This window comes from Bombina bombina, chromosome 5, assembly GCF_027579735.1.
Source record: "Bombina bombina isolate aBomBom1 chromosome 5, aBomBom1.pri, whole genome shotgun sequence".
In the NCBI taxonomy this organism is placed as follows: domain Eukaryota; kingdom Metazoa; phylum Chordata; class Amphibia; order Anura; family Bombinatoridae; genus Bombina; species Bombina bombina.
This window is the reverse complement of record NC_069503.1, coordinates 260,676,602-260,701,808: the sequence shown is the minus strand read 5'-3', so window position 1 is coordinate 260,701,808 and position 25,207 is coordinate 260,676,602. Positions and strand designations below refer to the sequence as shown.

Sequence of the window (25,207 nt, the reverse complement as noted above, 5' to 3'; positions counted from 1 at the left end):
CAAGGATGTCGTTGGTCTTTGAAAGCCCTGGAAGCGATCCTGATCGCTTCCAGCCACTTTCATGTTATTGCAGTGATGCCTCGATATTGAGGCATCCTGCAATAACAGTTTTGAGCAGGCCGATGCAGAGAGAGCCACTCTGTGGCCCTCTCTGCATCGGCCATTGATCGCAGTGTTCGTTGGTGGGTGGGAGCTTACCAAGGGAGGCGGGTGGGCGGCGATCAATGGAGGAGGGGGGCAGGATCGCATGTGGGGTGCGTGCCAGAATGTGCGCGTGTGCACGGGAGCGTGCGCGCGTGCACGAGGGTGGGTGCGCGCGTGTGCGGGTGGGAACCCTACACTATGGAACAATTATAAGGACTCAGTGGGAGAGACTCAGTGGGAGAGATTGTATAAATAAATAAAATTAGTAATCTGGGAGAGGGTTGGGGGTTGGGGGTTGTGGGGGGGCAGCTACACTACAGAAAATAGTTGTTTTTTTAATAAAAATAAACCAAAACGTTTTTAATTTGAAACTGGGTACTGGCAGACAGCTGCCAGTACCCAATATGGCGCTCAATAAGGCAGGGGGGGGGGGTTAGAGAGCTGTTTGGGGGGGGGATCAGGGAGGTTGGGGGCTAAGGGGGGATCCTACATAGCAGCATATGGAAATATGCTAAAAAAAATAATAAATAAATAAAAGATAGCTTTTATTTTAGTACTGGCAGACTTTCTGCCAGTACTTAAGATGGCGGGGATAATTGTGGGTTTGGGGATGGAAGAGAGCTGTTTGGGAGGGATCAGGGGGTGTGATGTGTCAGGTGGGAGGCTGATCTCTACACTAAAGCTAAAATTAACCCTGCAAGCTCCCTACAAGCTACCTAATTAACCCCTTCACTGCTAGCCATAATACTCGTGTGATGCGCAGCGGCATTTAGCGGCCTTCTAATTACCAAAAAGCAACACCAAAGCCATATATGTCTGCTATTTCTGAACAAAGGGGATCCCAGAGAAGCATTTACAACCATTTGTGCCATAATTGCACAAGCTGTTTGTAAATGATTTCAGTGAGAAACCTAAAATTGTGAAAAATGTAAAGTTTTTTTTAATTTGATCGCATTTGGCGGTGAAATGGTGGCATGAAATATACCAAAATTGGCCTAGATCAATACTTGGGGTTGTCTACTACACTACACTAAAGCTAAAATTATCCCTAAAAGTTCCCTACATGCTCCATAATTAACCCCTTCACTGCTGGCCATAATACACGTGTAGTGCGCAGTGGCATTTAGCAGCCTTCTAATTACAAAAAAGCAACACCAAAGCCATATATGTCTGCTATTTATGAACAAAGGGGATCCCAGAGAAGAATTTACAACCATTTGTGCCATAATTGCAGAAGCTGTTTGTAAATAATTTCAGTGAGAAACCAAAAGTTTGTGAAAAAATTAGTAAAAAAGTGAACAATTTTTTGTATTTAATCGCATTTGGCAGTGAAATGGTGGCATGAAATATACCAAAATGGGCCTAGATGAATACTTTGGGATGTCTACTAAAAAAAAATATATACATGTCAATGGATATTCAGAGATTCCTGAAAGATATTAGTGTTCTAATGTAACTAGCGCTAATTTTGAAAAATAATGGTTTGGAAATAGCAAAGTGCTACTTGTACTTATTGCCCTATAACTTACAAAAAAAGCAAAGAACATGTAAACATTGGGTATTTCTAAACTCAGGACAAAATTTAGAAACTATTTAGCACGGGTGTTTTTTGGTGGTTGTAGATGTGTAACAGATTTTGGGGGTCATAGTTAGAAAAAGTGTGTTTTTTTCAATTTTTTCCTCATATTTTATAATTTTTTTATAGTAAATTATAAGATATGATGAAAATAATGGTATCTTTAGAAAGTCCATTTAATGGCGAGAAAAACGGTATATAATATGTGTGGGTACAGTAAATGAGTAAGAGGAAAATTACAGCTAAACACAAACACCGCAGAAATGTAAAAATAGCCTTGGTCCCAAACGGACAGAAAATGGAAAAGTGCTGTGGTCATTAAGGGGTTAAAACACTGGCACCTAGGTCATTATAGACACCAGTACTTCAGCCTAGTATCCATAACCACTACTTTGCTTCACAACCCTTGTTAACCCTAATCACTACTAAGTCCCATTACAATTAACCCTACGTTACCTGATCTTGCTATCCTGATCTTCTTAATAATCCCCTTCACCACAATAGCCTTCAAATACAAAATCTCCTACTTCAATACCCCTAACACCCACACAATCCTTATGGTCATTGCCCTAATTTTCTTTTGTTGGAGACTTATTATTTTTATTATTATTATTATTATTATTATTATTATTTCTGACTGTAACAAAATTCAAACTGTCAGCATTTTCCATATTTGGTGTCTGATTTATGGAGTATTAGTTTGTGTAAATTTTATCTCCATATTTCCTGCAGTCGTGTTACTCAGATGATTACTTTTATACTTTCTTTAACTTCTTCGGCCTAGATTACAATGGAATGGAAAAATATTAGTACGTTAGAACATAGTGTGCATTACTAATGTTGCTCAGTTGCGCTTCTTTTTTTGCGCTCATGTTAAAAGTCTCCCTTTTCATATTACTTTTTATCACTTGAGCAATAGTCTAGGGCACAATAACATCTACATGTCAGAAAACTTTGGCTTGGTAAATCCATGACATAACACAGATCATCACCAATTTATTTGCCAATGATATTAGACCAATTGTAGGATAACTTTGTGTCACTGATGGCATCAGTTTTTCTAGTTTGGCTCTAATGTTAAGATAATAAATGCCCCCATTAAAAAACATAAAAAATACAAAAATTTAATGATGGCATACCCTACCCTCAAATCACATGGAAACTGTCTGAAATCATACAAATACCTAATGGTGTTGTATTCAATACAATAACATAAAAACAAAGTAAGCTTATTCAAATAATCACACTTATTGCATAGAAAAACATTCATCGAAATGACGAGTTTTGCGTTAGGAGCTGTGCGGTGCTACGTGCAGTTTTTTCTCACCGCTCACTTTCCTACAGCGCTAGTATTACAGGTTTTTACAAACCCGGCGTTAAAAGGCAAGAAGTGAGCGTAGAGCAACATTTTGCTCCATACCGCACTCCAATACCAGCGCTGCTTAAGTCAGTGGTGAGCTGGTTGTACGTGCTCGTGCATGATTTACCCATAGACATCAATGGGGAGAGCCGGCTGAGAAAAAGTCTAACACCTGCCAAAAAGCAGCGTAAATCTCAGTAACGCAGCCCCATAGATTCCTATGGGGAAACACATTTTATTTTTACACCTAACACCCTAATATGAACCCCGAGTCTAAACACCCCTAATCTTACACTTATTAACCCCTAATCTTCCGCCCCCAGCATTGCCGACACCTACATTATTCTTATTAATCCCTAATCTGTCGTTCCGGACACCGCCGCCACTACATTATATTTATTAGCCCCTAATCTGCCGCCCCAATCCCGCGCAACCTACCTACACTTATTAACCCCTAATCTGCTGCCCCCAACGTCGCCGCCACTATATTAAATGTATTCACCCCTAAATCTAAGTATAACCCTAACACCCCTAACTTAAATATCATTTAAATAAATCTAAATAAAATTACTATCATTAACTAAATGATTCCTATTTAAAACTAAATACGTACCTATAAAATAAACCCTAAGCTAACTACAATATAACTAATAGTTACATTGCATCTAGCTTAGGGTTTATTTTAATTTAAAGGCAAGTTTGTATTTATTTTAACTAGGTAGAATAGTTATTAAATAGTTAACTATTTAATAACTACCTAGCTAAAATAAATACAAATTTACCTGTAAAATAAAACCTAACTTAAGTTACAATAACACCTAACACTACACTACAATTAAATAAATTAAATACAATTAAATAAATTAAATTAAATTAGCGAAATCACAAAAAAAACAAACACTAAAAATTTAAAAATAAAAAACAAATTACAGATCTTTAAACTAATTACACCTAATCTAATAGCCCTATCAAAATAAAAAAAAGCCCCCCAAAATAAAAAAAACCCTAGCCTAAACTAAACTATCAATAGCCCTTAAAAGTAATCAGCTATTTACCTGTAAAAAAAAAATACAAACAATCCACCAACAGGAAAACCCACCACCCATGGATGGGCATTGCCCTTAAAAGGGCATTTAGCTCTATTGCAGGCCCAAAGCCCTAACCTAAAAAATAAACCCACCCAATACACCCTTAAAAAAATCCTAACACTAACCCCCGAAGATTCACTTATTGGGAAAAGTCTTCATCCATGCGGCAAGATGTCCTCAACGAAGCCGGCAGAAGTGGTCCTGCAGATGAGCAGAAGTGATCTCCAGATGGGCAGAAGTTTTCATCCAGACGGCATCTTCTATCTTCATCCTTTCGACGCAGAGCGGCTCCATCTTCAAGACATCCGGCGCGGAGCATCCTCTTCAAACGACGTCTTCTTTCCTGAATGAATATCACTTTAAGTGACGTCATCCAAGATGGCGTCCCTTAGATTCTGATTGGCTGATAGAATTCAATCAGCCAATCGGAATTAAGGTAGAAAAAATCCTATTGGCAATGCCCATCCAAATGCCCTTTTCAGGGCAATGGGGAAATTAGTTTTTTTTAGTTAGGTTTTTATTTGGGGGGTTGGTTGTGTGGGTGGTGGATTTTACTGTTGTTTTTTTTTTTACAGGTAAAAGAGCTGATTACTTTGGGGCAATGCCCCACAAAAGGCCCTTTTAAGGGCTATTGATAGTTTAGTTTAGGCTAGGTTTTTATTTTATTTTGGGGGGCTTTTTTATTTTGATAGGGCTATTAGATTAGATGTGATTAATTTAAAGATCTGTAATTTGTTTTTATTTTCTGTAATTTAGTGGGGTTTTTTTGTGATTTAGCTAATTTAATTTATTTAATTGTATTTAATTTAGTTTAATTGTAGTGTAGAGTTAGGTGTTATTGTAACTTAGGTTAGGTTTTATTTTACAGGTAAATTTGTATGTATTTTAGCTAGGTAGTTAGTAAATAGTTAATAACTATTTAATAACTATTCTACCTAGTTAAAATAAATACAAACTTGCATGCAAAATAAAAATAAACCCTAAGCTAGATACAATGTAACTATTAGTTATATTGTAGCTAGCTTAGGGTTTATTTTATAGGTAAGTATTTAGTTTTAAATAGGAATAATTTAGTTAATGATAGTAATTTTATTGAGATTTATTTAAATTATATTTAAGTTAAGGGGTGTTAGGGTTAATACATTTAATATAGTGGCAGCGACGTTGGGGGCGGAAGATTAGGGCTTAATAAGTGTAGGTAGGTTGCGGCGACATTGGGGGCGGCATATTAGGGGTTAATAAGTGTAGATAGGTTGCGGCAACATTGGGGGCGGCAGATTAGGGGTTAATAAGTATGATGTAGGTGGCGGCGATGTTAGGGGGGCAGATTAGGGGTTAATAATATTTAACTAGTGTTTGCGAGGCGGGAGTGCGGCGGTTTAGGGGCGATGTCCAGAGCGGCAGATTAGGTGTTAAAAATTTTATTATAGTGTTTGCGATGCGGGAGGGCCTCGGTTTAGGGGTTAATAGGTAGTTTATGGGTGTTAGTGTACTTTTTAGCACTTTAGTTATGAGTTTTATGCTACGGCATTGTAGTGTAAAACTCATAATTACTGACTTTAGAATGCGTTAGGAATCTTGGAGGTAGAGGGTGTACCGCTCACTTTTTGTCCTCCCAGGACAGACTCGTAATACCGGCGCTATGGAAGTCCCATAGAAAAAAAGGTTTACGAAGTTTACGTAAGTCGTTTTGCTGTAAGGCCAAAAAAGTGTGCGGTGCCCCTAAACCTGCAAGACTCATAACAGCAGCGGTAGTGAAAAAGCAGCGTTAGGACCTGTTAACGCTGCTTTTCAGTTTACTGCAAATCTTATAATCTAGCCGATTGTTTGTACGCTTTTCTTTTATGTGGGTCATCAGGACAATCACATTGGAGGCACCAGAAGTATTCTGCCATCATGTGTCTGTCCCATCTACCTTGATACCTTTTCGCCATTACCTTTATATCCTGATGGAATCTTTTCTATTGTTCCTCACTACGATCATCAAGATTATTTAAAAATCTGTCTAAGTGGCTATGGAAAAAGTGTAACTTTATACTTATATTCTTACCCCCATTTTTAAAGTTAACAAACATGTTTTGCTGGTGCTTATGACTGCAGAACTTCTGCAGCGCCATTTTGATATTTATTATAATATTATTATTATACTTTATTTATAAAGCGCCAACATATGATGCAGCGCTGTCCATGGGTACAATTCATTTAAATAAAACATTGATAAAAAACTTGTAAGAGACAAGACAAAATTTTACAAACACATACAGGAGGAATTGAGGGCCCTATTCCTGTGGGAACTTACAATCTAGAAGGGTAGGAGGTTGAGAAACAGGAGGTGAGGACTGCAAGATTGAGAAAGATGTTAATGCAGAGTTAGATGAGGGAAATGTTAGGTAAGTGAAATTAATTTATTACTGAGTTGGGTGGTTGGCTTCTCTGAACAAAAAAGTCTTATGGGAGCATTTAAAAGAATAAAGAGTAGGGGAAAGCCTAACAGGATACGGGTGAATGTTCCAGAGGGTAGGTGCTGCATGACAGAAGTCCTGCAGTCTAGCATGGGAAGAGGTGATAGTCGAAGATGCAAGGAGCAGGTCATTATTGTATCTTAGTGGACGGGCTGGAGTATACTTGTTGATTAGAGAAGATAGGTAGTGGGGAGCAGCGTTGGTGAGAGCTTTGTATGTAAGGGTTAGAATTTTGAATTTAATTCTACTGTGAATGGGGAGCCAATGAAGGGACTCGCAGAGAGGTGCAGCAGATACAGAGCGACGGGAAAGGTAGATTATCCTGGCAGAGGCATTTAGGATGGATTTAAGGGGGGAGAGGCGGGAAATAGGAAGGCCAGTTAGTAGGTTATTGCAGTAGTCAAGTCGGGAAATAACAAGGGAGTGGATAATTTGCTTTTTGGTCTTAGAACTCAGAAAAGGGCGAATCTTGGAAATATTGCGTAGGTGGTTGCGGCAGGATGAAGAAAGCGATTGGATGTGGGGGACGAAGGATAGATTTAAGTCAAGTGTAACTCTGAGGCAGCGGACATGGGGAGATGGTGATGCTGTCGACAGGGATAGAAAAGTCAGAAGTCAGTGTAGAGCTTGAGGGGGGATTAGAAAGAGCTCAGTCTTGGACATGTTAATCTTTAGGTGGTGAGATGCCATCTAGGAAAAAATACCAGATAAGCAGTCACTGACATGAGAAAGGACAGAGGGAGAAAGCAGGGGTGGAGAGGTAGATCTGGATGTCATCAGCATAGAGGTGATATTTGAAGCCATAACTTTTGATAAGTTTACCCAGTGAAGAAATATAAATGGAGAAGAGTAGAGGACCCAGAATATGATATGATATTTTCATATTATTTTTTAAGTTTGTTGAGTGAGCAATTGGAAGAGATGCATATCGGTTACACATTTCAAGCTTCTGGTTGAATATGAAATTATATGCAATTGATAAACTTTCAAAACAATGTTAAAAATAAGATTAGTATAAAGATTACATTAGATAAAAACAATGTTACAGAGTAAAAAGACAGACCAACCCCTGTTGCATATAACAGCAGCCACAGGTAGTATTGGGGTAAAATTCATGTTGGATACCGCTCGGTGCCCAAGTACTGTAGTCTCCCTATTTCTGGTCTCAAAATTAGTACATTTTACCATGCTCTTTTGTGCTTAAGTGCACTTAATGCAATCACATTGAGAGCGCTAATATCACTCTTTGTGCTATCCATATAGAGCACACTAAAAAGGATTTAGCCATGTTAAGATGGTCTGGTGAACGTTTTTAACTTTCTGCTGTTAATAACAGATCATGCATTATTTTTAGCATGAGACCAAGCACAAGATAACAGACCTTGAGCTATTGATTGCACTCTACTAGTGTTCTAATGCTTTGAATTCAATTTATTAATGCTATTAGGAAACTAGAATGACATGTTTATAATTTGTTTAATAAAATACAGATTGCTTCAAAAAAAAAAATCTTTTTAATTCAATAGTGTATGAAGAAAAATGTATTTTATCAATATGAATATAAGTTACTATGAAGTAAGTTATGTTTAAATATAGATTTTTAAGATATTTTGTTCCGGAATATTTTTATATAATCAATGTGGTTTATTTAACTTCAAGACATTTCTTCTTTAGCTGACAGTTGTAGGGTAGAATGCATGAAGTTGAGCCATTTTAAAATCTATGCGCATAAGACAGGTAGTTACAGTTGAAAAAAGATAGATGAAAAAAGAGTGATAATCTGTTCCTGTCTGTTTAATCTTGTTTATACCAGTTATTGTATAAAGGCCAAAAGAATAATAGTTAAATTGGTTATTTAATTAAGAGCCAGATTATGACGAGTGAAGCACTATCCCAAATTAGTTTGGGCAAACTCGCAGTAATTTACACTCCCTATATTTTCTATAGGAGGTGTTGAGTGCCAATGTCCGCTCATATTACAAATTGAAAGTAAATGCGATCGCTCGAACGCAATCGCATTTAACGCTCATACTTTTTACACAACTTGAAAGGTCCTGTAAATAGTTTGGCCCGGAGGAAACAGTTGTATTTAACTATTCTATAAACCCATAAACCACCACAACCCCCATCTCAAACTACGACTATACACTATTACCCTCTAAATCGCCACAACCCCCACCGCAAAATACCTTCTAACATCTAAATCTCCTCTAACCTAACACCCTCTAAGTTACCCCCCAAAAAACGAACCTTATCTGAAAAATAAACTAACAGTACCTTAAAAAATGAAGATAAACCACCACTGGGATGAAGATGGAGAGCCACTGTCCGGATTCAACTTTGGTGAGTACCATCTTTGGGGTTTAGTGATAGGATTTTTTTGGGTGTATTCTCTTTTAGATTTTTTTGGGGGGGTCAACAAAAGAGCTAAATGCCCTTCAAAGGGCAATCCCCAGCCAAGGTTATTTGTATTGGGGGTAATTTAGGGGGTGTTATGTTAGGGGGTTAGTGGATTAGGCGATTTAGATGTTAGTGGGTATTTTACGGTGGGTGTTGTGGCGGTTTAGGGGTTAATAGTGTAAAGGGGTAGTTTGCAATGGGGGTGTTGGCAGTTTAGGGGTAATAGCTTAGTGGGGAAGTTTGCAAAGTGTGGTGTGGTGGTTCAGGAGTTAATAATGTCTAAGGGTAGTTTGGGATAGGCGGGTATGTAGCGAGTACTTTGTGGTGGGCTATGTGGCAGGTTGGGGGTTAATAGACTAGGGGGCTTATGGAGATTGAGGTTAGCATGAAAGTATGCTGCAATCTACTCCCATAGTTTAAAGATCTCTGTAAACATGTTCTAAGTATTTATAAATATATATTGATATATATATATATATATATATATATATCTATACCTATATACAATCATGTATATATATAGGAATAGATATAAACTGTACCAAAATACCATAAGATATATGTAGAAATATGTATTTATGAATAAATAGAACATATTCTTCTATGTGAATAACATTGGGAAGTGAAATATTCATATTTTTATGTCGGGTTAGCTTACTTGAGAAAATGGGATCATGTTTTGCGCGTGAGTAGGATGTTACGTTTGTTTCCCAATTTTTTTGCTCCATTGACTTCTATGGGGGGATAGGTTATTGTGCACGTGATATTCTAAGTTCAGCTTTTTATACATGTCGGATTAGCTTGCAAACATAAAACTGTTTTTTCCTGACATGCAAAAGCTTACTTCTAGCACTGTTAATGCTCGTGCGGTAGCATTAAATAGTACTCCACTTGTCATATAGCCCTATATAATTTGAGCTGTAGTCCATGTATGTCTTATGCATCATAACTGAATCCGTCTCCAGTGTAACAAAATAGGGGGTTCTATTTTATTATTGAAATTAATAAAATTATTTTTACAAAATTGAGGATAAGTGGAGCTGTAAACTATGTGTATATATATATATATATATATATATATATATATACTGGGGCCTATCTATCAAGCTTCGAATGGAGCTTGAGGCCCCGTGTTTCTGGCGAGCCCCTGTGTTTCTGGAGTCCGCTGCTCCATAACCCTGTCCGCCTGCTCTAATGAGGCGGACAGGAATCGCCGGAATTCAACCCGATCGAGTACGATCGGGTTTATTGACACTCCCCTGCTGGCGGCTATTGTGAGCTGCTGGTGCAATGCTGAATATGGAGAGCGTATTGCTCTCCGCATTCAGCGATGTCTGTCGGACCTGATCCGCACTGTCGGATCAGGTCCGACAGACATATAATAAATAGGCCTCACTGTATATACAGCTCTGGAAAAGAATTAACAGACCACTGTAAAATGATCAGTTTCTCTGGTTTTACTATTTAAAAGTATGTGTTTAAGTAAAATTAACATTTTTCTTTTATTCTATAAACTACTGACAACATTTCTCCCAAATTCCAAATAAAATATTGCCATTTAGAGCATTTATTTGCAGAAAATGACAACTGGTCACAATAACAAAAAAGATGCAGTCAGTATTTTCAGACCTTGAATAATGCAAAGAAAACAAGTTCATATTTAAACAACACAACACTAATGTTTTAATTTAGAAAATTAATATTTGATGGAATAACCCTAATTTTCAATCACAGCTGTCATGCGTCTTGGAATGTTCTCCACCAGTCTTTCTCATTGCTGTTGGGTGACTTTATGCCACTCCTGGTGCAAACATTCAAGCAGCTCGGCTTTGTTTGGTGGCTTGTGACCATCCATCTTCCTCTTGATCACATTCCAAAAGATTTTCAATACGGTTTAGGTCTGGAGATTGGGGTAGCCATGGCAGGGTCTTGATCTAGTGTTCCTCCATCCACACTTTGATTGACCTGGCTATGTGGCATGGAGCATTGTCCTGCTGGAAAAATCCTCAGAGTTGGGCAACATTGTCAGAGCAGAAGTAAGCAAGTTTTATTCCAGTATCAGAGGAAATGACCATGAATCGGGCAGATTTGTCTTTTTGAAGGATGCATGAATCAAGCCATGGATGTATCATTATAGAGACAGTAAAGTCAAAATTAAACTTAAATGAATAGGATAGAACACAACATTTTAAATCACTTTCCAGTGGACTTATGCACTGTATTATACATTTTGCTTAGTTTTTTATATCATTTGTTAAAGGGTAATCCCAGGTGATTTCAGGAGCTTGCATATATCTTTAGCAATCTATGGCAGCAGTGTTTGCAACAATATTTATAGCAATGTTATCAGGGCCGCCACTAGAAATTTTGGGGCCCCTGACTTAACCATTGATCAGGGCCCGCCCCCCCCTTTAAAATGTGCAATTTTTGACCAAGTGACTAAAATGTATATGTACTTTATTCTTAAGTGTCTATTTAAACTTGAAAATGGTGTAAAGGTAGTAACATACAAACACACAGACACACTCATACACTGAAACACACACTCACACATAAGGATTCACATATAGACACTCTAGCAGACACACAAAGAAACACACTCAGACACAGACACCCAAACAGAAACTCAGCACTTGTTTACATTGACCTGACAAGTAATAGGTAAACTACAGTTTTCTAAAAAAAAAAAAAAAAAAAGGAGATTTAGAAAACAAAATATGGAGTTCTGATTATCTTTTTGTAAAGGAAGATGCCAACTAAACAATGACAACAACATGCAGTGACTGAAAGGAAGGGCCCTGAACTGCCTAAACAATAATTTAAGGGTTAAATGGTAGTTTGGTGACTTCCCGGAAAGGTCTCATTAGTCTCAAAGTCTGTAGAAAGATGTGAATAATCAGTAGTAAGGTCAAAATTTCCTAAAAAGGAACAGACAATGGACACACACACATAACAAACTCAAACTTGCACATACACCCAAGGAAACACCGACAGAGACAGCCTCAGAAAACACACAAAGACATACACAGACACCCACAAAAAACACACAAAGACATACACACGCATAGAGACAACCACATAAAACACAGAAAGACATACATACACACACTCACACTGAGACATCCACAGAAAACACACAAAGACATACACACACCCTCACAGAGACACCCACAGAAAACACACACCCTCACAGAGACATCCACAGAAAACACAGACATACACACACACCCTCACAGAGGCATCCAGAGAAAATACACAAAGACAAACATACACACACCCATAGAAAAAGCTCAAAGACATATGAACACACCCTCACAGACATCCACAGAAAATGCACAAAGACATACACACCCACCCTCACAGAGAGACCCACAGAAAAAAAAATACATACACACTCATAGAGACACAAACCAAAGCACAAAGACATAAACACAGAAACCCACAGAAACACTCACAGGAGGAAACTTTTATGCACCTTGCATCCCCTAAATCAACAGTGTGTGACATGCATGATAAAAAAATTGCAGAAATTAAAATATCACTTTTTAAAGAATCATATTTGTAAATGTGCAAACAAAAATAAATCTGTGAATTCAAAATTGTACATTAATGATCTGGGTAGATGGCTAGATGAAGAAAAGTGCTTTTAAAAGGTTGACATATATTTGTTTGATTTTTCTCCATTTTCCCCAACCAAGAGCACCACTTCAAATATAGTTTACAAATGTTCCCATCTGTCAGCTGTACTTATGGATTTTGAAAATGCTGTACTCTATATGGTCTTGGTGGAACCATAAGCTGTGGTGCTCATACTATTAGATCTGGTTAAATGCAGGATTTAGGCTTGTTGGTATGTATTTAAAAATGAATGATAAAGAAAGAAGGCGCCACCATAGTGCACAATCAGATGTGTATAACACGCCAGTTAAAAAAGTAAGACCGTACTTACAAGCTGTAAGACACTTGAGAAGTGTCACAAACGCCTTCTGGACTATTAATAGAGTCGTCCAGCTAACTTCCACTGGTAAATCTCAGAAGTCCTCTGATGTCCTCTGGAGTGTGAGGGTCGTGATGGCAGACAAAAACCAGCATCCAGCAATGGCAATTACCACAGAGCCGGCTTAAACCTATACTATCCACTATTGGTGTAGATACCTATACTATAGTGGATAGTATAGGTTTAAGCCGGCTCTGTGGTAATTGCCATTGCTGGATGCTGGTTTTTGTCTGCCATCACGACCCTCACACTCCAGAGGACATCAGAGGACTTCTGAGATTTACCAGTGGGAGTTAGCTGGACGACTCTATTAATAGTCCAGAAGGCGTTTGTGACACTTCTCAAGTGTCTTACAGCTTGTAAGTACGGTCTTACTTTTTTAACTGGCGTGTTATACACATCTGATTGTGCACTATGGTGGCGCCTTCTTTCTTTATCATTCATTTCTGCAGAACATAACATCTTGGGACACCAACAAGAAATTCGAAGAAGCAGCTTGCCACACGCTCCAGATTTCTGGATTTGGAATTGGACTAGATGAACTGTCCATTATAACGATCCCATCACTTGCATCTATGGTTTGATTGAACTGGGTTTACAACCACATTGTTTTTTCATTTGTCACTTTTGTATTTACATGTATAGGCGTTTTTACTTTTGATGCACTATATGTTTATAGATTTCCTATATATAGGTATTTGGCGCACTGATTTTTTTATATAGGTATTTTTCATGTATTTAAAAATGAAGTCAGCTGTAGTGTAAACTCAAACACTGAGCAATCTTAGTCTGAGAGTATAACATGTTATGCAGATAAAATGCCTACTTGCATCTGGAAAGTCATTGCATAAAGGGGCAGTAAACTGGAATGTAATATATATATATATATATATATATATATATATATATATATATATATATAAATGAATATCTGCCAAAAGGGCACCTACCATTTGTGTACTTCCTTTGCAAATGAAAGTGATCTGCCGTCTAACTCAGGCACACACTGTACAAAGTGGTTAAGTGCACACTCAAAAATCCTCTCAAATGCTAATAACATTTCCCATGCTCAATTAGCACTCTGCTGTAGTACCCACTGGTGGCTGCCAAAATTGAAAAAAACTATTTATTTATTTTTATTTGTTTTAGTTCTCGTCTCATGGGGCCCCCCTGGCCAATTGGGCCCCTGACAGGAGTCACCCCTGTCACTCCCTGATGGCGGCCCTGAATGTTATACATAGTTATACATAGTTCCAAACACTGCTGCCATAGATTTCTAAAGACATGTGTAAACATCTAAGCTCCTATTGGGCTACCTAGGTTTACTCTTCAAACCTGCTATATTACATTGTTCTTTTAAAGTATTATAATGTATAATCCTCATATTTAAACTTAGTAGTCTCATGTATAAAAGCATTGTTCTGTACTCCATTGCGCGGTAATATGGGGTAATCATTGTCTTTTCAATAAATAACAATAACATTTAAATTATAAAATATAATTAACTTTATTCTACCAATTTTTTTTTTTTTTAAATTGATTGCAAATCCCATCAGCATACACAATTAATTTACTTATGTATTCTTAGTGCACTTTTATTTATCATATATTTATATTTTTTATACTTATTTACTTTTATTTTGTATGCAGTCTTTATGTATTTATTTACTGATATTACTAATATTATTCCACATCTGTTTAATGTCAGTGCAGTCTGCGGCAGTAACAAAATTAATAGTTTAAAGTTTTACCTCCTTTAGCATTTCAAAGTCATCTGCTTTTTTATGATTTGTATGCATGTATTTTGCAAGGTGCTCTTTAAACCAAGACTGATTGGTTTTATCATCAGCATAAATTGTTGCCTGGTTGATGCTGTCTTTGTCATCAATCAGAACACACTCTCTGTAGAAGTGAAGATAATGCTCATGCATGAGAAATGTGATCAATGCTTACATTTCTTTTTTGCCACCTAAAATGTGTCCTTATACTTGTGTTCCTTTGAACAGGTGTACGTAATTACAGATTATGGTCTGGAAACTATTTACTGGTCAGCATATGAAAGCAGACAAATGAGATGGATGTACGCCAGTCTTATATTATCCTCCAGCAGCCTCTTCAGAGTTGCCTTTGAAGCTCAAGTAGAAGCAAATACACTAGTTGATATTGCTCTAGATGACATTACCTTTACTTTGGACTGCAAGTTAGGAGGTGAGTAATTTTTATATACTGAAATTTTAAAAATGTCAGTATTTCTAATATTTTATTTTTTCCAGTTATGTTAGTCATATACTATGGGGCATATTTATCAAGCTACGTATGGAGCTTGAAGCCCCGGCTCGCCAGAAACACAAGTTATGAAGCAGCGGTCTTAAGACCTCTGCTCCATAACCTGTCCGCCTGCTCTGAGGAGGTGGACATCGATCGCCAGAAATCAACCCGATCGAATAAGATTGGGTTGATTGACACCCCCTGCTAGCGGCCAATCTGCAGGGGGCGGCGTTGCACCAGCAGTTCATAAGAACTGCTGGTGCAATGCTGAATGCAGAGAGTGTAATGCTGTTTGCATTCAGCAATGTCTGTCAGACATGATCCGCTGATTGGATCATGTCGAACAGACATTTGATATATAGGCCCCTAAAGCTCATACAGAATCGCCATAGAGTCTTGCATTGCTTTCTTGCTTTCTTGCTTGCTTTCTTTCTTTCTTTCTTTCTTTCTTTTCTTTCTCTCTCTCTCTCTTTCTTTCTCTTTCTCTCTCTTTTATCTCTCTCTCTTTATCTTTCACTCTCCCCCTCTTTCTATCTCTTCCTCTTTCCCTCTACCCCTCTCTCTCTCTCTTTCTCTCCCACCCCTCACTCACCCTCTATCTCCCCCTCTTTCTCTCACACCCCTCTCTCTCACTTACTTTCACACTCCCTCTCTCTCCTTCCTATTTCTCACCCTCTCTCTTTCATCCTCTTTCTCTGCCCCCCCCCCTCTCTCTGACAAAGGGGAGACTTAAAATAGTGCACATTCCTTGTTTCTTTTAGAAAGAACCAATGGAATGTCTGCCTTCTTTGAATCCCTCTGCACTTGAATATGCTCTCTCTTGAATTACATACATACCTGTTACTGTTTGATTGCAGTCATTTTCACAACCAATCAGTAGCTAATATGGCTATAATTTTAACTTGCCCCATATTCACTAGCAGCTTGGAGTTTCTCACTATGTGAACGCAATTGCATTTTAAAAACTTAGCTTTGAATGTCCAGTATAACATATATAAAAACCTATGCAAGTAACATATAATGTTCTCCTACATTGTCGAATTTTAAATTTTAAAGGAACAGTGTACTTTAAATTTTTTCTACCATTTAAAGTGGTGTCATTGATCAATTTTACCTGCTGGATTATATTAGATTGTTTACAAATAGCTCCTTCTGACATTTGAAGTAACTAGTTTTGCGTTTTGTATTCCCACCTGTACTGAAGATGTCAGTACTTAAGTATTGTTTATTGAAAAGTAATGTAAACAGTAAAGGTTTAGAAGAAATCATGTTTAAACTCTCTGACAGCATGCCTCTTATTAGTTTTATGTCAGACATCCTACATTTGAGACCATATTTCAGTAGGACAAACAGTGTTTAGACAAATAATTCCCAAGCATCTAATTATTAAGAGCTATGGGGTTAAATGTGAGTGCAGAAGTCATAATAAATTATATCTTCTAGGTCATCAGAATTCCTAGAGCAAGACTTCCATCATAATTATCCTTCAACCACCAGAATCTCACCTTTGCAATACTTTTCTTTCTTTCGTAAGGTGTTGAGAGTCCACATGATCATTACTTCTGGAATTAAACTCCTGGCCATTAGGAGGAGGCAAAGATTCCCAAAAACTCCAAGAGTATTCTATCCCTCCCACCTCACTGATTAACCGGTCTAATCTTTGTCTCCCAGGATGAAGGTGACAAATTAAGGTGCGCAAGATTCTTTATTGAGAACGGTCCTCAGACAGATGTGAGGCCCATTTTTTTTTCCTCAAAGAGCTGCTATTGGAAGATGATTAGAGTATGGTGTAGTGGCACAATTACTCCTGGTGAAGGAGTTAGTCACATGCATACCACAGATGTTGCGGGGACCTTTCCCTTAGCTTCCTCCTGTTGGGTCATAGAGATATTCCTTACAGTGATCCTCTACTGTGACATACACAGCACTGGGTGGGCTTTCTACTTGAGGCAGACATTTCTGCAGGGGCAAGCACGGTAGAGTGAGTGCAGTTTCATGTACTATTTCATAGGTTGCACTCACATAGCCCACCGGATTTTAGTAGGTATAGTTCTTCACACAGTACAGCATAGCCGGGGGACAAATTTATTAGACAGTGTACACCACCGTACATTTTCTTGAATTATTGTATATTGTTTCAGGAGAGTTCTATATGCTTAAAACCTGTTTAGTGAATGTACAGTATATTTTTTCTTGTTAATTTACTTTGGATTTTTATAAAAATTTTCCAATTCTTTATTTCACAGATAGTATCTAAAGTGCTATGTATGCGCGCTACTAGCTGAGGTAATTTTTCTTAGTGCCCACTGCCTTTGTTGTGCAGTTGTTTATCTCCATACTGTAAAGAAGAAAAAGAAAGAAGGCGCTCCAATGGTGAAATATGTTGGTGTAATGTAGCAATCCACAAAACCCCCAATGGATATATAGTCATAAACGAGGAGCACTTAATAGTGCAATTGGTGCAAGCTATAACATCAGAGCTGTCCAGCTAGCTCACACTCAGGCCTCCAGCAGACTTATTACGCCACACAGTAGAGGTTGGAGACAAGACTATCAGCCAATAAATCATATGACTAGAGAATTTAATTTTTATTCAAGTGAACCAGGTACTAGCCAGAGAATTTATCATCAAAATCAAGGTAATGACATGCAGGTTTTTCAGGAAAACCAGAACCAAAAAATACATCCCAAAAATAAGATAAAATTCAAACAGTTAGAAAGACATGGAAAAGGGACCGTGGGAATCTCCTCAGCAAACACGCACTCACTAATGAAGAGATTGCGGTTTTGAGCAGGGGTCTCTCTTTCAGTCCCTCATATTCCCACAATATCTTCAATTTATTTGTAGATCTTAATAGGGTTATACGGAAGCTATCTCTACAAAAATATTTCTGTAGCAAGAAACAAAAAAAATATAATCTTGATGAGTCTTTACCGATTATTACTGACAATATGGATGTTAATTTGAGATATGAAACCATGATTTATGCTAACCCTGAAGAAGTCTGTGATTCTCTTTATGATGATTATATCCATACTAATTTATGTCACCCCTCTAATTTCCCCTCCCCAGATTAATTGCCCCAATCTACAATTATTTCAAACTATGGTTTTAGATGAATTCAGCAAATTCCATCATTAGGCTCCAAGAATGGGAACCTCAATAAGTATGAAAATAGGGCTTTATACAGGTTAAGTAAGATCGATGACCTGATAATCAGATAAGCTGATAAGGGAGGGGGATTGTCCTGCAAGATAGATGCGACTACCTAAGAGAAGAGAATAGAATACTTCTAGACCACGGATATAAAAAAAATTGAGATATGATACTACTATAGACTACAAGAAAATACTTATCAAACTAGTTGATGGGGCCTTCCTGGAGGGGGTTGCAACCAAAAAGGAGAGATATTTTCTTACTCAATGCCATCCTAGCTTGGCATATTACTACCATTTGCCAATAATTCAAAAATCTTTGGTAAATCCTCCAGGGAGACCCATCTTTTCTGGTATTGATAACTTGACATGTAATATGTCACACTATGTGGATCAGTTTCTCAAGAAATCAGTTATTACTTTACATTCCTATATTAGGGATTCAGCAGATTTGATATGCAAAATTAAGAATATAAAGAAAAATGGTAGAGACCTACATTGGTTAACTTGTGACATTACGGCATTATATTCTAATATGACACATTCACTGGGTCTTGAAGCATTTAGATGTTATCTTGAACATGACATTTATTTGCCACTAAACCAACTTTTTTTTGGTTTACGAGTTTTTACTTGCAGCTATTTTATTTGTATTAGAGCACAATTATTTTGTTTATTAAGAAGTATTCTTTTTGCAAATAAAAGGTACGGCCATGGGCACTAAGTTTTGCTAACCTCTTTATGGGGATGTTCGAAGAGAGATACATCTTCTATTCACTTTTTTGAGTGAGCTTAGTGTTCTTCTGCCGTTTTATAGACAAAATAATTTTTATTTGGGAGGGTCCCATTTCTACAGTTAAAACATGTGTTGATCATCTTAACTCCAATAATATTGGCATTTCCTTTAGTCACAATGTCAATTCGCACAGCTTTGAATTCATGGGATCCAGAAGCTGGTGTTTCCGATAAGACTTATTTTAAAGAAGTGGATTCTAAAAGTTATTTGAACTTTAAAAGTAATCATTATGCACCTTGGGTAAAAAATATTCCTTGTATTCAATTCTGTCATTTGAGATGGAACTGCAGTAGTATAGAAACTTTTAATGAACAAGCTATGAAACTCACTGATAGATTCCTAGAGAAAGGGTACCTGAAGGATTTAATTAAAAGGGGACTAACACAAGCTAAGAATAAAACTAGAGAGGAACTTCTCCTCCCTAGTGATACCCATATGATATCTTAGAATGCCAAAAATGATTTTAAGTTACAATTTATTAAAGCAGCCCTGGGTAAATACTGGTTTATTTTGCTGAAAGATCCAGTGCTTACAGATCTGGTAAGTAGAAACCCCTATGTGTACTTATAAAAGAGCTCCTACCCTCAAAAATAAATTGGACCCTAGCAAAATAGTTATGAGAAAATCCACTTCCAAAGAGGTTTAATATTCCAACACAATTGGCTAAATAAGAAAGGTCTGTTTCAATGTGGGAAAAAATTATGTGGCCTGTGTAGACATATTGGCCTCTAGTTATCAAGCCGTCAACCTCAAATACGCTGGAATTCCGCAGTGTATTTGTGGCGAGGCTGATTCGCCTAAGTTATCAAGCCCTTTACACCGGCAAAAGTAGAATTTTGGGACGTAAGCTTCGATCCGCCGGACTCGGTCCGACACAGATCGATTCTTACGTCACTCCAGATGTTCCGCATACAAGTTCGGCACAATCTGACTAATTTGGGGAGTTATCAAAAAACTAGCAGGTACACTCGGCACTTTTCTGGCCCAGTGTACCTGGTTTTCAATCCGACGCCCTGGAGGCGGCGGATCCCATAGGAATCAATGGGAGTCTGACCATAGCGAAAGTTCATGTTCGCTGCTGCCCGACATCCCATTGATTCCTATGGGAATTGTCTGCACCTAACACCCTAACATGTACCCCGAGTCTAAATACCCCTAATCTGTCCCCCCTACACCGCCGCAACAAATAAAGTTATTACCCCCTAAACCGCCGCTCCCGGAGCCCACCGCCACTCTAATAAACTGATTAACCCCTAAACCGCCGCTCCCGGACCCCGCCGCCACTATAATAAATATGTTAACCCCTAAACTGCCGCTCCCGGACCCCGCCGCCACTATAATAAATATGTTAACCCCTAAACCGCCACTCCCGGACCCCGCCGCCACTATAATAAATTTATTAACCCCTATCCTGCCCCCCCTACACCGCCACAACCTATAATACATTTATTAACCCCTATCCTGCCCCCCCTACACCGCTGCCACTATAATAAAATTATTAACCCTAAACCTAAGTCTAACCCTAACCCTAACACCCCCCTAACTTAAATCTTAATTAAATACATCTAAATATTATAACTCTTATTAACTAAATTAATCCTATTTAAAACTAAATACTTACCTTTAAAATAAACCCTAATATAGCTACAATATAAATAATAATTATATTGTAGCTATTTTAGAGCTGTTTTCTTTGGGGCATGCCCCGCAAAAGGCCCTTTTAAGGGCTGGTAAGGTAATAGAGCTTGTAACTTTTTAATGTAGAATGGGGTAGGGCATTTTTTTATTTTGGGGGGCTTTGTTATTTTATTAGGGAGCTTAGATTAGGTGTAAGTAGCTTAAAATTGTTGTAATATTTTTGAAATGTTTAACTTATTTTTTTTAATTTTTGTAACTTAGTTTTTTTATTTTTTGTACCTTAGTTAGTTTATTTAATTGTATTTAATTGTAGTTATTTGTAGGTAATTTATTTAATTAATTTAATGATAGTGTAGTGTTAAGTTTAATTGTAACTTAGGTTAGGATTTATTTTACAGGTAATTTTGTATTTCTTTTAGCTAGGTAGTTATTAAATAGTTAATAACTATTTAATAACTATTCTAACTAGCTAAAATAAATACAAAGTTACCTGTAAAATAAATATAAATCCTACAATAGCTACAATGTAATTATTAATTACACTGTAGCTATCTTAGGGTTTATTTTACAGGTAAGTATTTAGTTTTAAATAGGAATAATTTATTTAAGTATAGTGTAGTGTTAGGTGTAATTGTAACTTAGGTTAGTTTTTATTTTACAGGTAAATTTCTCTTTATTTTAACTAGGTAGCTATTAAATAGTTAATAACTATTTAATAGCTATTGTACCTAGTTAAAATAAATTGAAATTTGCCTGTAAAATAAAAATAAATCCTAAGATAGCTACAATATAATTATTATTTATATTGTAGCTATATTAGGGTTTCTTTTAAAGGTAAGTATTTATTTTTAAATAGGATTAATTTAGTTAATAAGAGTTATAATATTTAGATGTATTTAATAATATTTAAGTTAGGGGGTGTTAGGGTTAGACTTAGGTTTAGGGGTTAATAATTTTATTATAGTTGCGGCGGTGTGGGGGGGCAGGATAGGGGTTAATAAATTTATTATAGGTGGCAACGGTGTAGGGGGGGCAGATTAGGGGTTAATACGTTTAATATAGGTGGCGGCGGGGTCCAGGAGCAGTGGTTTAGGGGTTAAACAATTTATTTAGTTGCGGCAGGCTACGGGATTGGCAGGATAGGAGTTAATAAATTTATTATAGGTGGCGGCGGTATAGTGGGGGCAGGATAGGGGTTAATAGGTATTATGTAGGTGGCGGCGGGGTCCAGGAGCGGCGGTTTATGGGTTAATCAGTTTATTAGAGTGGCGGTGGGCTCCAGGAGCGGCGGTTTAGGGATTAATACATTTATAAGAGTTGCAGCGGGGTCTAGGAGCGGTGGTTTAGGGGTTAGTAACTTTATTTAGTTGCGGGGGGCTCCAGGGGCGCCGGTATAGGGGGTAGAACAGTGTAGTTTAGTGTGGTAGCTTAGTGACAGCTTGTTAATAAAGCTGTCAAAAAGCCAAAGAGCAGCGAGATCGGATGAGTGATAACTATCACAGTCCGCTGCTCATCACCCCGTACTTGGTGCGCGGCCTTTTGACAGTTTTATTGATAACTTTGGCGAGATTTTTCAGGTCCAGGGCGGCGATGGTAGGCGAGCTTAGGCGGGCGTATTGGGCCTGCGAAGGCAGGTAAGTAGACACGTTGATAACTAGAGGCCATTGATACAAGGATGAATAGCTTTACATCTTTTGTAACTCAGAAATCATTTTCTATTACCTCTAGAATAACCTATGACTCCTCTTTCATAGTATACCTTTTAGAATGTAAATGTGGGGTCCAATATACAGGAAGGACCTCTAGACCCATCAAAAAAAGATGGAGTGAACAGTTAAGAAACATTAAGTTCTCTTTACTTAAACATAGTGTCCCTAGACATGTGATCTGTAATCATAATAAATCTGAGGATATGCTAAGTATCAAACCCATCAAATTAATTCCTAAGACTTGGGGGGTTAGATCCCAAAGGTTGAGACAAAGGGAGACCTTTTGTATATGTAAACTTCAGACCCTGTCTCCATATGGATTGAATGAAAATATAGATATGGCCGCTTTTAATTAAAATAGTTTAATTTTTTAGTCAACTTTAAGTGGTCTTAGAGTTGAGGGACATGTCTCTATATGTGTATAAATACATTTGACCGTGCCTTTTTTCTGAGATTTTGAGAAATATGTGTATATTCTTTTTAGTGTTTTAATTTTATAGACTTTATATATACTGTATATATATATAAAATATGTACGATTTAGTCCTTTAGATCCGGTATTGAATTGTTCAAAACGTTTAGTAAAACATGAGCATAATTGGATTGGACCATTCCTCATACAACCATTTGTCAGTAAATGTATCCATTGGCTTTGGTGAGTGTCAATCAAATGAAACCAGGATTGACAGTCATGCATATCCAATAACGACCCGGCGGTAATAGGAACACACGCAGCTGATTGAAATGTTTGTTTTATGTTGTATCCTTTTAAGCAAGAGTTGCTATTATGAACTTTATCACCTGATGAAACAGTCTTTGAATTGAGAAACACATTGTAATACTTTGTGTTTTTATTGTTCAGTGTGTATTAAACGCATTGGTTTAACTTTGCATATTGAGTCTATATTTGGGGATAAGATTTCACTATTTGCTTATAACGCTCTTGAGACCTGATAGAGCATTTTCTGCGAAGAGCCCCTTTTCAAATAGATTCTAGTTGTGCACATCAATTTCGAGGCTCATGTTTTTTCACTGATACACTCGATGTGGCGTAACAAGTCTGCTGGAGGCCTGAGTGTGAGCTAGCTGGACACCTCTGATGTTTCAGCTTGCACCAATTGCACTATTGAGTGCTTCTCGTTTGTGAGTATATCTCCATTAAAGCTTTTGCGGATTGCTACATTACACCAACATATATCACCATTGGAGCGCCCTCTTTCTTTTTCTACTTTACAGATTTACTTTGTTCCCAGTTTGGGTTCTTACACTGAAGAGGAAGCAGCACCTACCCTTCTTTTTGGGACTGTGAGTCACACATATATATTTTTATGAACTTATTCACAGTATTTATTTTTATGTATTTGTTATAATTTTAGCTATATTGGTGTACACAGTTGTTTAGTTTTTTTCTTTCTCGCAACTCCTTTATCTCCATACTGTGCTATCAGGTCTCTCTCCCGACTCGAGTAACACACATTAGGACTCTATAGCCTTCTCTATAGGCAAAGGAAGATTTGTGGCAGCATGGTACTATTTTTCCCGTGCTATTTACCTACCCTCTCCTGGGAGAATGCTATTACAGAGAGAGTAGTTTAACGATAAATATATTCGCACAAATGTGAGGTCTAAATCAACATTTAATCTTATACAATGTACAGTAGGTCCACACCAATGGAAATATTCACAAAGTTAGTGCAGAGAGATATCAATTTCATTAAAAAGATTATGGAAATAATCTGAATAAAGATCTGAATAAAGAATTAACAGGCTATGGATGAATTGAGGAAAAATAAGTAGATTGTGATCAAGCTAGCAGATAAAGAGGTCATTTTGGATTGGGAAAAATATTTAGGGGAATGTAAAAGACAATTTAGTGGTGTGGGGGAATATTTAAATTTAAATAAAAATTGAAAAGAAAAAAATTGAGAAATATTTATATAAAAGTTTAAAAGAAAGATATTTAAAGGAGGAAGAATTCCAATATTTAAATATGAAACTTTGTATGTTCTCCATAAAATCCATAAGGATTGAAGAAAACCCAAAAAAACCCAGAAAGACCAATCATGCCTGGGATAGCTTCTTTGATGAGAAATCAATCTAATTACATTGATAATGATCTACAACATCTTGGGAGTGGCAGCATATGAGATGATAATCATATTAAAGGCAATTATCATTGAGCATTAGATTGTACAGGCAATCACCAATATTGCAAGTTTTGCGCTATACCGGGTGCGCAAATAACGCAAAAATTAGCGCTGTCATTACAAGTTACTGAAAAACCTTCTCTTGTTGTACGTTAAGGTGCGAAAAGCTCCATACAGCACAAAACCCAAGGCCTGACATTAGACATTATGTGCTCGTGCACGCTTTCCCCCATAGACATCAATGTGGAGAAAGTGTCAGAAAAAAACTAACACCTGCAATCGCGGGATGGCAATTGCCGTAATGCAACCCCATTGATGTCTATGGGGAAAAGAAAGTTATGTTAAAACCTAACACCCTAGCATAAACACCTAGTCTAAACACCCCTAATCCGCCGCTCCCCGATATCGCCGACACTAAATAAAATGATTAACCCATAATCCACCGCCCCCCCCCCCCGACATCACC

At 37.4% G+C, this 25,207-nt stretch overlaps 1 protein-coding gene across 1 annotated transcript in view; it reads left to right on the top strand.

The window, feature by feature from the left end:
• The window catches only part of MALRD1 (MAM and LDL receptor class A domain containing 1), a 998,487-nt gene that overhangs the window by 692,601 nt on the left and 280,679 nt on the right, over positions 1 to 25,207 (top strand). The window contains exon 25 of the mRNA XM_053715701.1: positions 15,034 to 15,235. Within this exon, the coding sequence (XP_053571676.1) occupies positions 15,034 to 15,235 (202 nt within the window). The remainder of the gene's footprint in view (positions 1 to 15,033; positions 15,236 to 25,207) is intronic.